The following is a 13,668-nucleotide window of genomic DNA, read 5'->3' as shown; positions in this document are numbered from 1 at the left end:
CAGCACCACTGGTTAGCACCTTTTGCATAGGAACATGTTAAGTGATTGGCAGTATATCTCCAAGCTCTTAATGTCTTCCTATGCAAAGTGTATGCACTGGAACGGCCATCAATGGCATATTGCTTATCTTTTTAAAGATAGATAAGATAGACAAATACTTAATTGATTCCAAAGGAAATTAGCGTCACAGTAGTGTTATAAAGGCGCAGATATACAAATAGCCAAATATTAGAACAGAAGTAAGAAAAAATAAAAAACAAATTACCTTAAACTGTTTAACAGGAGGGAGTCATCACTTCCTCGGCTATAGGTTGACTCATTATAGAGTCTAATGGCAGAGGGTAAGAATGACCTCATGTAGCACTCTATGGAGCAGTGCAGTTGTCTTAATCTATCACTAAAAGTGCTCCTCTGTTCAGCCAAGGTGGCATGCAGAGGGTGAGAAACATTGTCCAGAATTGCCAGGATTTTCCATTGGGTCCTTTATTCTACCACAGCCTCCAATGTGTCCAGTTTGACTCTTATAAACAGAGCCAGCCTTAGTAATCAGTTTACTGGACCTGTTAGCATCACACTTGTTGATGCCATTGCCCCAGCACACCACTGCACAGAAGATAAGCACCACATAAATAGTGACAAATTCTATTTCAGGGTAAATGAGATTATGTAATAAGAAAATCAGATGTCTCATTAAGCAAATGGAAAGACACAAATAAACACCCATGTATTTCTTAAAGATATAAGAATAGAAGTGGATCACATAATCTCTTGGACTCACTGTCATTTAATTACGGCAAAACTGTACCATGGTAGATGGAGCTCGTCAGCCTGGGAAGGCAGTCCATCTAAGAGAGGGAAAACTCTGATTTCAAACCTCCGCTGCCTTGCGGCCATACCCACTCATGGGAAAGGCTTCGGGGATAAACCTTGAGGACAAATCCGGAGCTGGAGTCCCTAAGGCAGTCTGACGTTGCCTCCAACCTCATTCTGGCAACTCCTGCAACGACACTTGTGCCAAGCTGTATCGGCCCTTGCCCTTCCCTTGGACAACATCGGTGTCGTGGAGAGGGGAGACTTGCTGCATGGGCAACTGCCAGTCTTCCATACAACCTTGCCCAGGCTTGCGCCCTGGAACTTTCCAGGCGCAGATCCATCGTCTCGCGAGACTAACGGATGCCACCACCATGGTTGGTATAATTGTGCAGCAGGGAGTGCTTGTTGTGTATTTAATATTTCAATAGTATTTGAGTAATATTGTAAATATATTGTTTGATTAAGCATTATTTGTTTACATAATTTATTATAGGTTATATGTAAAAATAAGTGAACTGAATACATCATGATACTACGATGTGGTAAGTGCAAGCCTCACTTAAAGTAAAAAATGAACTAAGACAGGCATCTCTTGGCTCCCTTGCTTTCTTTTCAATTAATTTGTGTGTTTTGGAGTTACAAAACATACAATGGCAACGAGACGTTCAAGTTTTAAAAAAGTGCAGCTAGAAACAGTCGAGTCAAAAATACAAGTGGAACACATGCTTCTTTTGAAGCGACAGACACGGTCGAGTTAAAAAAAGGCAGAAAACGGAAGAATTCACAGGTTCATATGCACAGATTACTGGGTGATAATAATCATTAAAAATAAAAAGCAGAAATGGCTGCCTACATTGGAAAGACTGATGCATTTGATTACATAAATGATAGCTGGACTACGTATACTGAGAAAATGAGCAATATTTTAAAGCAAATAGAATAGTCAATGAGAAACAACTACCAGTTTTAATGAGTGCATTGGGTGGAAAAGCATACAGTTTGTCTAGGATTTTGATTGCTCCAATCAAACCAGCCAAAATGAGCTTTGCTTATATCGTAAACACGAGGAAATCTGCAGATGCTGGAATTTCAAGCAACACACATAAAAGTTGCTGGTGAACGCAGCAGGCCAGGCAGCATCTCTAGGAAGAGGTACAGTCGACATGACCCTTCCTCAGGACTAACTGAAAGAAGAGCTAGTAAGAGATTTGAAAGTGGAAGGGGGAGGGGGAGATCTGAAATGATAGGAGAAGACAGGAGGGGGAGGGATGGAGCCAAGAGCTGGACAGTTGATTGGCAAAAGTGATATGAGAGGATCATGGGACAGGCCCAGGGAGAAAGGGGGAGGGGGGAAAAAGCCCAGAGGATGGGCAAGGGGTATAGTGAGAGGGACAGAGGGAGAAAAAGGAGAGAGAGAAAAAGAATGTGTGTATATAAATAAATAACAGATGGGGTACGAGGGGGAGGTGGGGCATTAGCAGAAGTTAGAGAAGTCGATGTTCATGCCATCAGGTTGGAGACTACCCAGACGGAATATAAGGTGTTGTTCCTCCAACCTGAGTGTGGTTTCATCTTTACAGTAGAGGAGGCAGTGGATAGACATATCAGAATGGGAAGGGGACTTGGAATTAAAATGTGTAGCCACTGGGAGATCCTGCTTTCTCTGGCGGACAGAGCGTAGGTGTTCAGCAAAATGATCTCCCAGTCTGCGTCGGGTCTTGCCAATGTATAGAAGGCCACATCGGAGGCATCGGAGGAGGGAGATGTCCTCCTTTTTTAAAGAAAGGGTCTTCCCTACCTCCACCATCAACTCTGCTCTCAAACACATCTCTCCCATTTCACGCACATCTGCTCTCACTCCATCCTCCCGCCACCCCACTAGGAATAGGGTTCCCCTTGTCCTCACCTGCCACTCCATCAGCCTCCGGGTCCAACATATAATTCTCCGTAACTTACACCACCTCCAACGGGATCCCACCACTAAGCACATCTTTCCCCCCCTCGCCCCTCTGCTTTCCGCAGGGATCGCTCCCTACATGACTCCCTTGTCCATTCGTCCCCCCCCCATCCCTCCCCACTGATCTCCCTCCTGCCACTTATCTTTGTAAGTGGAACAAGTGCTACACATGCCCTTACACTTCCTCCCTCACCACCATTCAGGGCCCCAAACAGTCCTTCCAGGTGAGGCGACACTTCACCTATGAGTCGGCTGATGTGATATACTGCGTCCGGTGCTCCCGATGTGGCCTTCTATACATTGGCAAGACCCGACGCAGACTGGGAGATCATTTTGCTGAACACCTACGCTCTGTCCGCCAGAGAAAGCAGGATCTCCCAGAGGCCACACATTTTAATTCCACATCCCATTCCCATTCTGATATGTCTATCCATGGCCTCCTCTACTGTAAAGACGAAGCCACACTCAGGTTGGAGGAACAACACCTTATATTCCGTCTGGATAGCCTCCAACCTGATGGCATGAACACTGACTTCTCAAACTTCCGCTAATGCCCCACCTCCCCCTCGTACCCCATCCGTTATTTATTTATATACACACATTTTTTCTCTCTCTCCTTTTTCTCCCTCTGTCCCTCTCACCATACCACTTGCCCATCCTCTGGGCTTTCCCCCCTCCCCCTTTTCTTTCTCCCTAGGCCTCCTGTCCTATGATACTCTCATATCCCTTTTGCCAATCACCTGTCCAGCTCTTGGCTCCATCCCTCCCCCTCCTGTCTTCTCCTATCATTTTGGATCTCCCCCTCCCCCTGTCACTTTCAAATCTCTTACTAGCTCTTCTTTCAGTTAGTCCTGATAAAGGGTCTCGGCCCGAAACGTTGACACTGTACCTTTTGCTTATATCGTGATGGTAATGCAGGAACATTTAAAACCAAAACTATTGTTGATTGTCGAACATTTCGGCTTCATAAGCAGAATTAAAAGGAAAGGGAGACCATTTCAGCTTATAGGGCAGAATTGATAAGACTGAGCATTATCAGTTAATAGGTTTAATGAAGTACTGAGAGTTCGTTTAGTTTGTGGAATCTTATAAGAAAGCATTAAAAAAATGACTCCTATCCAAAGCATAACTTAGATATAAAACAGCAGTTGAATTTGCTACATCAATGGAAATGGCAGACAGAGATGCAACTGAGTTGCAGTCAGGTATGAAAGTGAGCTTGAACAAAAGTGCATTGTCTACTCTATACGGAGGCCTGTCTGGCCAAAAAGATTGTGTTACTGTTGTGGCAGCGGCTCACATACATCTCATCAATACAGATTTAAAGGATATACAACAAATAGCACACATACAAAAGAGCATGATGGGCAGACAAAAATAAATGGACTGCACTGGGACGAGAAAAAGCTAAATAGTCAAGTTGTGGTTTCAAAAAAAAAAACACTAATTGGCATGCTGTTGATGAAAAATCTGTAACGATCAGAGTGACACAGGACTGAGTAGCCTTAGGATTTACAATCTGAAAACTAACAATAGACAAGCAATATCACTTACACCAGAAGCGAATTGCAAATTAATTAAAATGGATTGGACATTGGCTAAGCTGTTTTAGTCACTCCGCAAGATGAGTTTAAAAGGCAATTCGAAGATACTAAACTGAAGCCTGCAGGTATCCCAAGTTACAAAGGAGAAAAGATGAGTCTTGTGGGAATGCACTCGTAACAGTGAAATACAAAAACCAACAAGCCACATTGGGTTTGTTTGTAGTAAAAACAGAGGGCCAGTACTGTGGGGACATGAGTGCCTGAGACAACTACATGTTGATTTGAAATCCATCCACCAGTTGCATGCCACATCCCCTGCAACAGAGTCAACTGAAAGCGAATTAAGAAAGGACAAATAGGTGTTGGTGCCAGTCTCTGTGCTCTGGGTGGAGAGCATATCGGACCATGGAAGAACCCTGCTCTGAAAAGTGTGAAAGTGTTGAAAGCAGTGATCCGACTTCAACAGCTTTTGTTGATATTAGAATTGACAAAGCCTCTGATACGTTAATCAGGCAGTTACTTGCAAATTGTGGCTTGGTTTTTAACTGGAAGAGAGCTCAAGGAATTTCAAGAAAGTAGAAAGCTTTTAGCTTTTGAATATAAAGAAGCAGAAGCTACTTTGCATGCATTAAGGTTAGTACATGAACTTCGAGTGGGAGACAAAAAGCTGCTTGTAAAAGTAGATGCAAAGATTAAAATTCCAGCTGGATGAATGGAAGGTCAGGAAGGAGTCAATGGAGTTACGAAAACAAGAGGATTTATCATGATGTCATGGATGAGGAAACCAAGAGGAGAGATCAAATTGTAAAGAGAGTAACAGGACTAATCAGAGAATATTCCAGTGAACTAAAAGGACCTTCCCAACATTAAGATACACAAACTAGAAGAAAAAGGAAGAAGAAAGGTGGCCAGAGCTATCAGAACAACTTCCTGCTGTCTTGGAGTCAATGCCAACAACCACCATGGAGCAGGCCCCAGACCCTGAGATTGCTTGGCAGGTGAGTCTTGTGGCTGTGGAACAGTGACCTCCCTTGTCACGAAAGACATTATTCCACAAGAAAAGTAAGAAAGCCTCCACAGCTTTTAAATCTTTAGGCCTGAATGGGACAATTTAAAATTTACTATGCTGTAGATGTCAGTATAGTATATAATATATAGTATGGTATAATATAATGTGTATATAGTTGAATCCTATATTGAATTGTAGTTTATAGCTAAGCAGGGAAGAATGTTGTGTACTTAGAATATCTGTAATACTTGAGTAATATTGTTAATAATATTTGATTAAGTATTCTTGTTCATTTAAATATTTCATTACAGGGTATATGTAAAAATAAATGAATTGGAAATGTCATGACACTATGTTGGTGTCTTGCTTAAAGTAAAAAAAACTAAGACTCTCATCTCCATTCTTTTCCTTTCAATTATTCTTTGTTTTGTAAATACAAAACGTAACAGTGCTGCTGCCTCTGATTTAATCAAGTTTATTGATTATATGGGATCCCTCTCACTTCCTAAAGATTTTGCAGTAAATGGGTACATCAAAATTATTTCTAGTGTAGGCGAGTGGTAGGAAAATCAGGGTAGAGTTGATCAGCATGTCAGAACCTTTTAAGAAATCAAGTTCAATGGAATTTGCTCTGACAGGCAACATAAAATCAAAGGTCTAAATGCCATTCATTATCAGAAACTAACTTTATACACTCACATGGATTTAAAACTGGCTAACAATTTGCATCACTTGCCTCTTGTGGAAAATGTTCCCATTTCTATCACCCTTTGCATATACAAATAACTAATTATGATTTCTGAAAGTGCTTGTACTAAATTTTTGGAAAATGTGCCAGACTCCAAAGCAAATTGTTTCCTTATAGTCTACTCTACCAGTCACACAATTTCTCAAAAACAACGAAGGAATACAACCCCTTAAATTTTTAAATTCCAGAATATTCAATGCAGTTACTGTACATAATCTTACCTCGTCATGTAGTCACTGGAATACTGATACCATCTTGGCAACTATTACCGCTATATTCAAAGGCACAAAACTTTGAAAAAGAAGCTCAGTTACCCACATGTGGCTGAACCGAGCTTTATGCAGTCTCCCAGTATTCTAGTTTCACAACAATTGTAACAATATTAAAAAAAAATCTTCTTCTTTGTTTATGAAGCCCTAACTTACTTTACATATGAATGTATAAACATACAAATTAGGAACAGGTGGTGGCCACTCTGTCCCACAAGCCTGCTCTGCCATTCAAATATTGTTGGTGATGTGATTTAGTCTTTATTCAGATTTTCACTACATCTTTTCCAAAAGAATTTGCATTTTTACAGTTCCTTTGAAATATTAAAATATTCCAAGGATTCTGACAGGGAATTATTGAATAATTGATACATGCCAAAAGAAGATTTTAAGGTAGATGTGGGACCTTATTCAAACATGAGCAAATAAACTTTCTGATCTAGAAACAAATTAACTATTTTTAAACAAGTCTATATGGAACATGCAACTATTCACAATAAACACCTTATTTTTGATCATGCCCTTCTCAATTTCAAAAAAATGTTTACAAGTAAAAAAAATGTCCATATACAATAATATTAAAAAAACAAATTTTGTGGACAAATCGTATTCACAACTAACAACATCACATTCCCTCTTTTTCTTTATACATACACATTCCTAAAAGAAAGTTAACTGAGCAAATAAAGTACAGGTACTTAAGTATGGAGGAATTATATAATTATTCTGGGCACCATGATTTTCTTGTGAATGAACTGAGTACTGCCACAAAAGGGTTAGAAGTTTTAGGTAAGGCAGAACTATAATTACCTTTCTTATTTCAAACTCCAACTGGAACTCAGTCATATTTTTCATTGATTCTTGTTTTCTCAACTGTTTCTGGCGTAATGATTCTGATCTTTTTAATGAAATATCACTACTTGGTAAGTCTATTGGTGTATCCATGGGAGAGCTGAGAGCATCATAGAACTCATCATCAGAATCTGTGAAAGGTAAATATGGTTAAAATATGGAGAATTTTAGCGTATGTTATTTTCCTTCAGAATGTTTCTTTGATTCATTAACAAAGAAAAACAAACCTTCAACAGTTTAAAATATCGTAGCACACCTTCATGTGCCCTCCCATAAACACTTCTTTTGAAGCATGCTACCTAAATGCTACATTATCACCCCTGTAAACAGCTGCAACTTAAAATATTCTGATACATTTAATTCCAAATACAAAGTAATATTGTAATTTGTCAATAATACCAAATCACAGAGCCAAGTGGAAAGAAAAGATCTACAACAAATGGACTGAATTTTGACTTTGGTAAATAGTTCAAAGCAGATGAACTGTACTATTTATTTTGACACAAATGACAGTTCACAATATCAAGTTCTAGGGAATATACAAAATCATTAGATTGAGGGATAATCTGAGAATTTCTCTTTACATCAAAACGAAGCATAAGTACAGTATTGCCAGACTTCCCACATGAATAAATCATTTCTTTCTTAACCCAAATATGATTTTAAGGTATTTACTTTGAAGACTGTAGAACTTTTGGAAAACTAAATGAAATAATCAAAGATAGTTGTCAGAGGATATATAAAAAAAGACTAAGATTAAACTGTAATCAAGTTGAGTAACTAGAAAAGCCGATTTTTTCAATTCCCTGAGAAGTAAGAATGGCAAACCATATAGTTTGCAAATTCGCAAACACGAGAAAATCTGCAGATGCTGGAAATTCAAGCAACACGCACAAAATGCTGATGGAACGCAGCAGGCCAGGCAGCATCTATAGGAAGAAGTACAGTCAACATTTTGGGCCAAGACTCTTCATCAGAACTAATGGAAAAAAGAGATAGTAAGAGATTTGAAAGTGGGAGGGGGAGGGGGAGGGGGAGACCCGAAGTGATAGAAGACAGGAGGGGGAGGGATGAAGCTAAGAGCTGGGAAGTTGATTGGCAAAAGGGATACAAGGCTGGAGAAGGGCGAGTATCATAGGACGGAAGGCCTTGGAAGAAAGAAAGGGGGAGGGGAACACCAGAGGAAGATGTAGAACAGACAAGGAGTTATTGTGAGAGGGAAAGAGAGAAGAAAAAAAATTAGGGATGGGGTAAGAAGGGGAGGAGGGACATTTACGGAAGTTAGAGAAATCAATGTTCATGCCATCAGGTTGGAACTTCCCAGTCGAAATACAAGGTGTTGTTCCTCCAACCTGAGTGTGGCTTCATCTCAACAGTACAGGAGGCCATGGATTGACATATCAGAATGGGAATGGGGCGTGGAATTAAAATGTGTGCCCACTGGGAGATTCTGCTTCCTCTGGCGGACAGAGCATAGGTGTTCAGCGAAACGGTCTCACCGATCTGCATCGGGTCTCACCAATATATAGAAGGCCACATCGGGAGCACCAGACACAGTATATCACACCAGCAGACTCACAGGTGAAGTGTCACCTCACCTGGAGGGACTGCCTGGGGCCCTGAATGGTGGTGAGGGAGGAAGTGTAAAGGCAAGTGTAGCACTTGCTCCGCTTACAAGGATAAGTGCCAGGAGGGAGATCGGTGGGAAGGGATGGGGGGGGGATGAATGGAAAAGGGAGTGATCCCTGCAGAAAGCAGAAAGTGGGGGGGGGGGGGAGGGAAAGATGTGCTTGGTGGTGGTATCCCGATTTCTCCAACGTTGATTTCTCTAACTTTCGTTAATGCCCCTCCCTCACCTTCTTACCCCATCCCTAATATTTTTTTTCTTCTCTTTCCCTCTCATAATAACTCCTTCCCTGTTCTCCATCTTCCTCTGGTGCTCCCCTCCCCCTTTCTTTCTTCCAAGGCTTTCCGTCCTATGATACTCTCCCTTCTCCAGCCTTGTATCCCTTTTGCCAATCAACTTCCCAGCTCTTAGCTCTATCCCTCCCCCTCCTGTCTTCTATCATTTCAGGTCTCCCCGCCCGAAACGTCAACTGTACTTCTTCCTATAGATGCTGCCTGGCCTGCTGCATTCCACCAGCATTTTGTGTGTGTAGTTTTCAAATTATTTGAAATTTTGGATTAGTTTGATTAAAAAGATCGTAATTTACTTCATAAAATGTTGCAAGGCAGTTTAGAAGAGTAAACTTAATATGAAAGAAAATACACAGAAACCAGCCAAAAAGCATGGATAAATTCAGTAGATTTAACACATACAGTAGAACAGCCACATGTTTACTGGTATTGATGCCTGATCACAAGACCATTAGAATAAGGGGGTAACCCTACTTGACTCAGCCATGATAACTGAACATGCTCACATTGGGTGATGATTCTGCAGCTCATCCCCCAACCTGTACAAGATTGCCATGCACTGTGCAATCAAAGACAGTGTATTGATTGGGCTCTGCAAGATGAATGGATCCTGATGTGATTGAAATTAAAATGCTCAATCTAACCCAAGAACAGATGAGTGCAAATGATTCACTGTTCCACACCATAAGCATGGTGTAGGTCAGAAGAGAAGCAAAAGATGAAGATGAACAAATGGCAGGCAAAGTCAAGTGGTTTATTAACAAAATTAATGCACAAGTAATCAAAAATATTCAAGGTACAGAATGTAAACATCTATGTTGTGGCAATTTAATTAAAACTTAAGATTCATATAGTATAGTGGATATTGTGTTTAAAGTACCCGTCTAAATAAGATTATGCTTGAAGGTCCAGCAGTAATTCGTTAGTTAGCTAACTATAACTAAATGTTCTTAGGACAGTTTGGAGACAACTATAAAATGTGCTATAGTTATTATAGATGAAGATGTAACTAGGCAATCTCACCGTTGACCAAAATGAAGTAACTAATGTTCACAGTGAAAGGGAATTTGGTGCAGCTTTCATTATTCTGTGAATGTCAGAGTATTGAATGCAACATGCCAGAAGTTTATAGGCATTGAAACAATTGAGATTTTAAAAAAATTACGATGAAATTAGATTCCTTAATAGCTTCAGGGATACAGCCTGATTGGTATCCAATGTACAGTGAAAAGCAAATTTTTCCCCCCAAGTATTTCAGCAAATCTCACCTGTCATACTGAGAACAGAAGAGTACAGATCCTTATGTACTGCTCTTTTTTGCACAGACTGGGGCGTCATATCAGGAGACAGCTTCTGTATTTAAATAGATTATATTCAGAAAAAAAAAATCAATCAAGCATGAATTATATTATTTAAAATGTCAGGTAAATCTTGGAGAAAAAGCATTGCTCTCTTGGATAGCTTTTTTCCCCCCCTATATCATTCACTTCAGAATGATATTTTACAATTATCATAACATTGAAAAGCTTGTCAAAAAATAGCACATTTCATGAACAAACCATCAGCAATTTACGGAATTTCAATTCCATTGATAATAATTCAAGCTTACCTGTCTGGATTTTAAAGATGGCTGCTGTGGTGGTAAACGACTTTCTGGTGTAGGAATACTATCTATCAAGCCTAGAACTCCTCTAAGTTTTTGGTCTGAGATGTGAACAGAAAGTAGAGCAAGCCCACCATAAACTTTAAATCTGTTTGAAGAAATAACAGGAAGAACTTAAAACAGTTCTGGGAAAAACATTGTTTAAAATGATAGTAGATTTTAATGTTTCAAAAATATTGTTTAGTTTTCTAGTTGAAAGATCTAAAGGCATTTGTACAGTTCAATTTTGGTTGAAAATGATGAAAAAGTAATTACTGCAGCATTCTAAAATTTAAGTTAAAAATTATATGAACCTCTGGTTAGGTTGCATTTTGAGTATTGTTTGATGTTCTGATCAATTAACTTAATTGTCACTGGGGAATGCCTAAATGAAATGAGAAGACAATCAGAACCAAAAGAACATTTCTGCAACACACAAAATGCTGGAGAACTCAGCAGGTCAGGCAGCATCTATGGAAATGAATAAAAATTTGACATTTCAGATCAAGGTCCTTTTTACAGGCTGCAAAGGAAGGGGGAAGACGCCAGAATAAAAAAGGTGTAGGGAGGGAAGGAGAATAGTTAGAAGGACACAAGTGAAACTATGTAGATGGAAAAGGTAAAAGGGCTGGAGAGGGAGGAATCTGATAGGATGGGAAAGTGGACCACTTATGGTGTGGTTAAGGTGGTGCGAAGATGGGATGAGTGAGAATGTCTGGAAAGTGGAGGAGATGCGGGTGAGGCAAAATCAGTGGTGGAAGATAATCCATTCCGATATGTCCATCCATGGCCTCCTCCACTGTCGGGATACAGCCACATGACTTTCTAGCTTTTTGCTTCATCCCTCCCCTTACAAGTTCCACATTTCACCTGGCGTTTCTCTTTCTCTCTCCCCACCCCCCCCCCACCCCCAAACCTTTCAAATCTACTACTCAGCCTTTTTTCTCCAGTCCTGCCGAAGAGTTTTGGGCCCAAAACGACGATTGCACTTTTCTTTTTTACATAGGTGCTGCCTGGCCTGCTGAGTTCCTTCAGCATTTTGTGCACGCTGTTCAGATTTCCAGCATCCGCAGATTTTCTCTTGTTTGTGGAAGGGAAACCCTGTTCTTTGAAGGAAAACATCTCTGATATCCTGGAAAGTAAAGCCTCGTCCTGTGTACAGATACGGTGAAGATAAAGGAACTAAAAAAGGGAAGTGTGTTTTTACAGATGACAGGGCAGGAAGTCATGGGAATCAGTAGGTTTATAAAAGACTTTGGTAGACAGTTTGTCTTCAGAGAATGAGAAAGGGGAGGGAGGTGCCAGAAATGGGCTAAGTGAACTTAAGGTCAGGGTGTAAGATAGAGGAAAAACTGATGAAAGTTACGATTTCAGTATGGGTGCATGAAGCAGCATCAACACAGTGAAGGAAGAATTGGGGAGCATTACCAGGGAAGGCTTGGAACATAGACTGTTCTACAAAACGAAAAGGCAGGCATAACTGGGGCCCATGCAGATGCCCATGGCTCTGCAAGTCTGTTTCTGCATTTTATATGGAGGACTTTTCTTGCATCAATGAGTCAGAAGACTGTGATGCTTTCAGTCCTCAAAACTCCAAGCTGATACTCTGGTACACAAGAGATCATACATTTAATTATATCCAAATCATTAATATATAGTGATTAGGATGTAATGTACTTGGACAGAAGATGAGATCTTGTTGCTCAAGTGATATTGGGCCTTGTAACAGTGCAGAAAAGGTCGGAATGGAGAATTTAAGTGCCAGGTAACAGAAGCTCAGGATCACCCTTGTGGACTGAACAAAAATACACCACAAAGCAATCACTCCATTGGCTTTGATTACTCCAATGTCAAAGAATCTATATTGTCTTTAGTTGGAAAAGCTATTTGGGTCCTTGATTGTTGGCATGGGAGGTGGTGAAAGGGCAGCTGTTGCCTCTTCAAGGATTGCTTGGGCCAGTGCCATAAGATATCTGTTATTCAGTTTTCATTCAAATGAATAAATATATACGTACTTTGGCATTCTTGCATCAGAGACCACCATTGCTCTACAAAATTCAAGTTTTAAATCCATGGGTTGCAGGATGTGCTGAGAGGATTCTTTTGTTTTTCGAGCTGTCTTCCAGTCCTCCTCTGAATCAAAACAAATTTCATTAAGTGCATCTTTAACCTCAATAATTGCCAGATAACTTTTCCTTGAGAGTGAAATTCAAAATCTATCAAACTTCATACAAAACTAGTTTAAAATTAACGAATAAACTATGGCAGCTAATTATCACTCAACACATGCAACAAGTTCATAAATATATCCCTTAGCTACAAAAATAATCGGATAATAATTCTGCAGCCTTTATACATTTAAGCAAATACATACCTGGTTCAGCATAGAGAAGCTGAACACTACTCAGCTGTACATCAAAACAGTCATAGGCTCTGGCCATGATATCCTCCAACGTGCTTTCTCCAGCTGTGATTTGTGGCAGATTTGCACGACTTTTACTGACCATCTGAGAAAGATGAAAATTATGATTGCATTTTTAGCAAGACAAAGAATTATCCTATCTGGATATAGAAGAGGGAAAAAAACCAAATCATAATAAAATACACTTAGCCAAGTAAGCTCAAATGAAAATGCTTAAATACATAAATCTGTATGAAATAAAGCCGCAACTTTAATGGGCACTGAATTTGCAGTTGGAGCTGATGCAACACTGTTCACATCAGACCCTGAAGCTCTCCAAAACTATTTACCCATTTTGATGGCAAGAACTTACTTTCATCCAAGTCTAGTTGCTACTTCAAATGGATACCGACTTTCAGCAAATGAATGTCTATTAAACTAGCTGAGCAGTCAGTCGAAACAGAATACTCAGAACCGAAAGATGAGAGATAGAAAAAGCACATTTTTTACTGAACA

General features: G+C 40.0%; 1 protein-coding gene across 3 annotated transcripts in view; it reads right to left on the bottom strand.

Moving 5' to 3' along the window:
- The window catches only part of vps13a (vacuolar protein sorting 13 homolog A), a 307,850-nt gene that overhangs the window by 201,191 nt on the left and 92,991 nt on the right, over positions 1–13,668 (bottom strand). For all 3 annotated transcript variants that reach the window (XM_063068778.1, XM_063068780.1, XM_063068779.1), the window contains exons 21-25: positions 13,126–13,258; positions 12,767–12,884; positions 10,719–10,860; positions 10,378–10,462; positions 7,151–7,323 (exon numbers count right to left, since the gene is read on the bottom strand). In XM_063068778.1, the coding sequence (XP_062924848.1) occupies positions 7,151–7,323; positions 10,378–10,462; positions 10,719–10,860; positions 12,767–12,884; positions 13,126–13,258 (651 nt within the window). The remainder of the gene's footprint in view (positions 1–7,150; positions 7,324–10,377; positions 10,463–10,718; positions 10,861–12,766; positions 12,885–13,125; positions 13,259–13,668) is intronic.

The sequence above is a fragment of the Mobula hypostoma genome, chromosome 16 (assembly GCF_963921235.1).
Source record: "Mobula hypostoma chromosome 16, sMobHyp1.1, whole genome shotgun sequence".
NCBI lineage: Eukaryota > Metazoa > Chordata > Chondrichthyes > Myliobatiformes > Myliobatidae > Mobula > Mobula hypostoma.
Note: the sequence above shows the minus strand (reverse complement) of the source record. Positions and strands in the feature narration are given on the sequence as shown.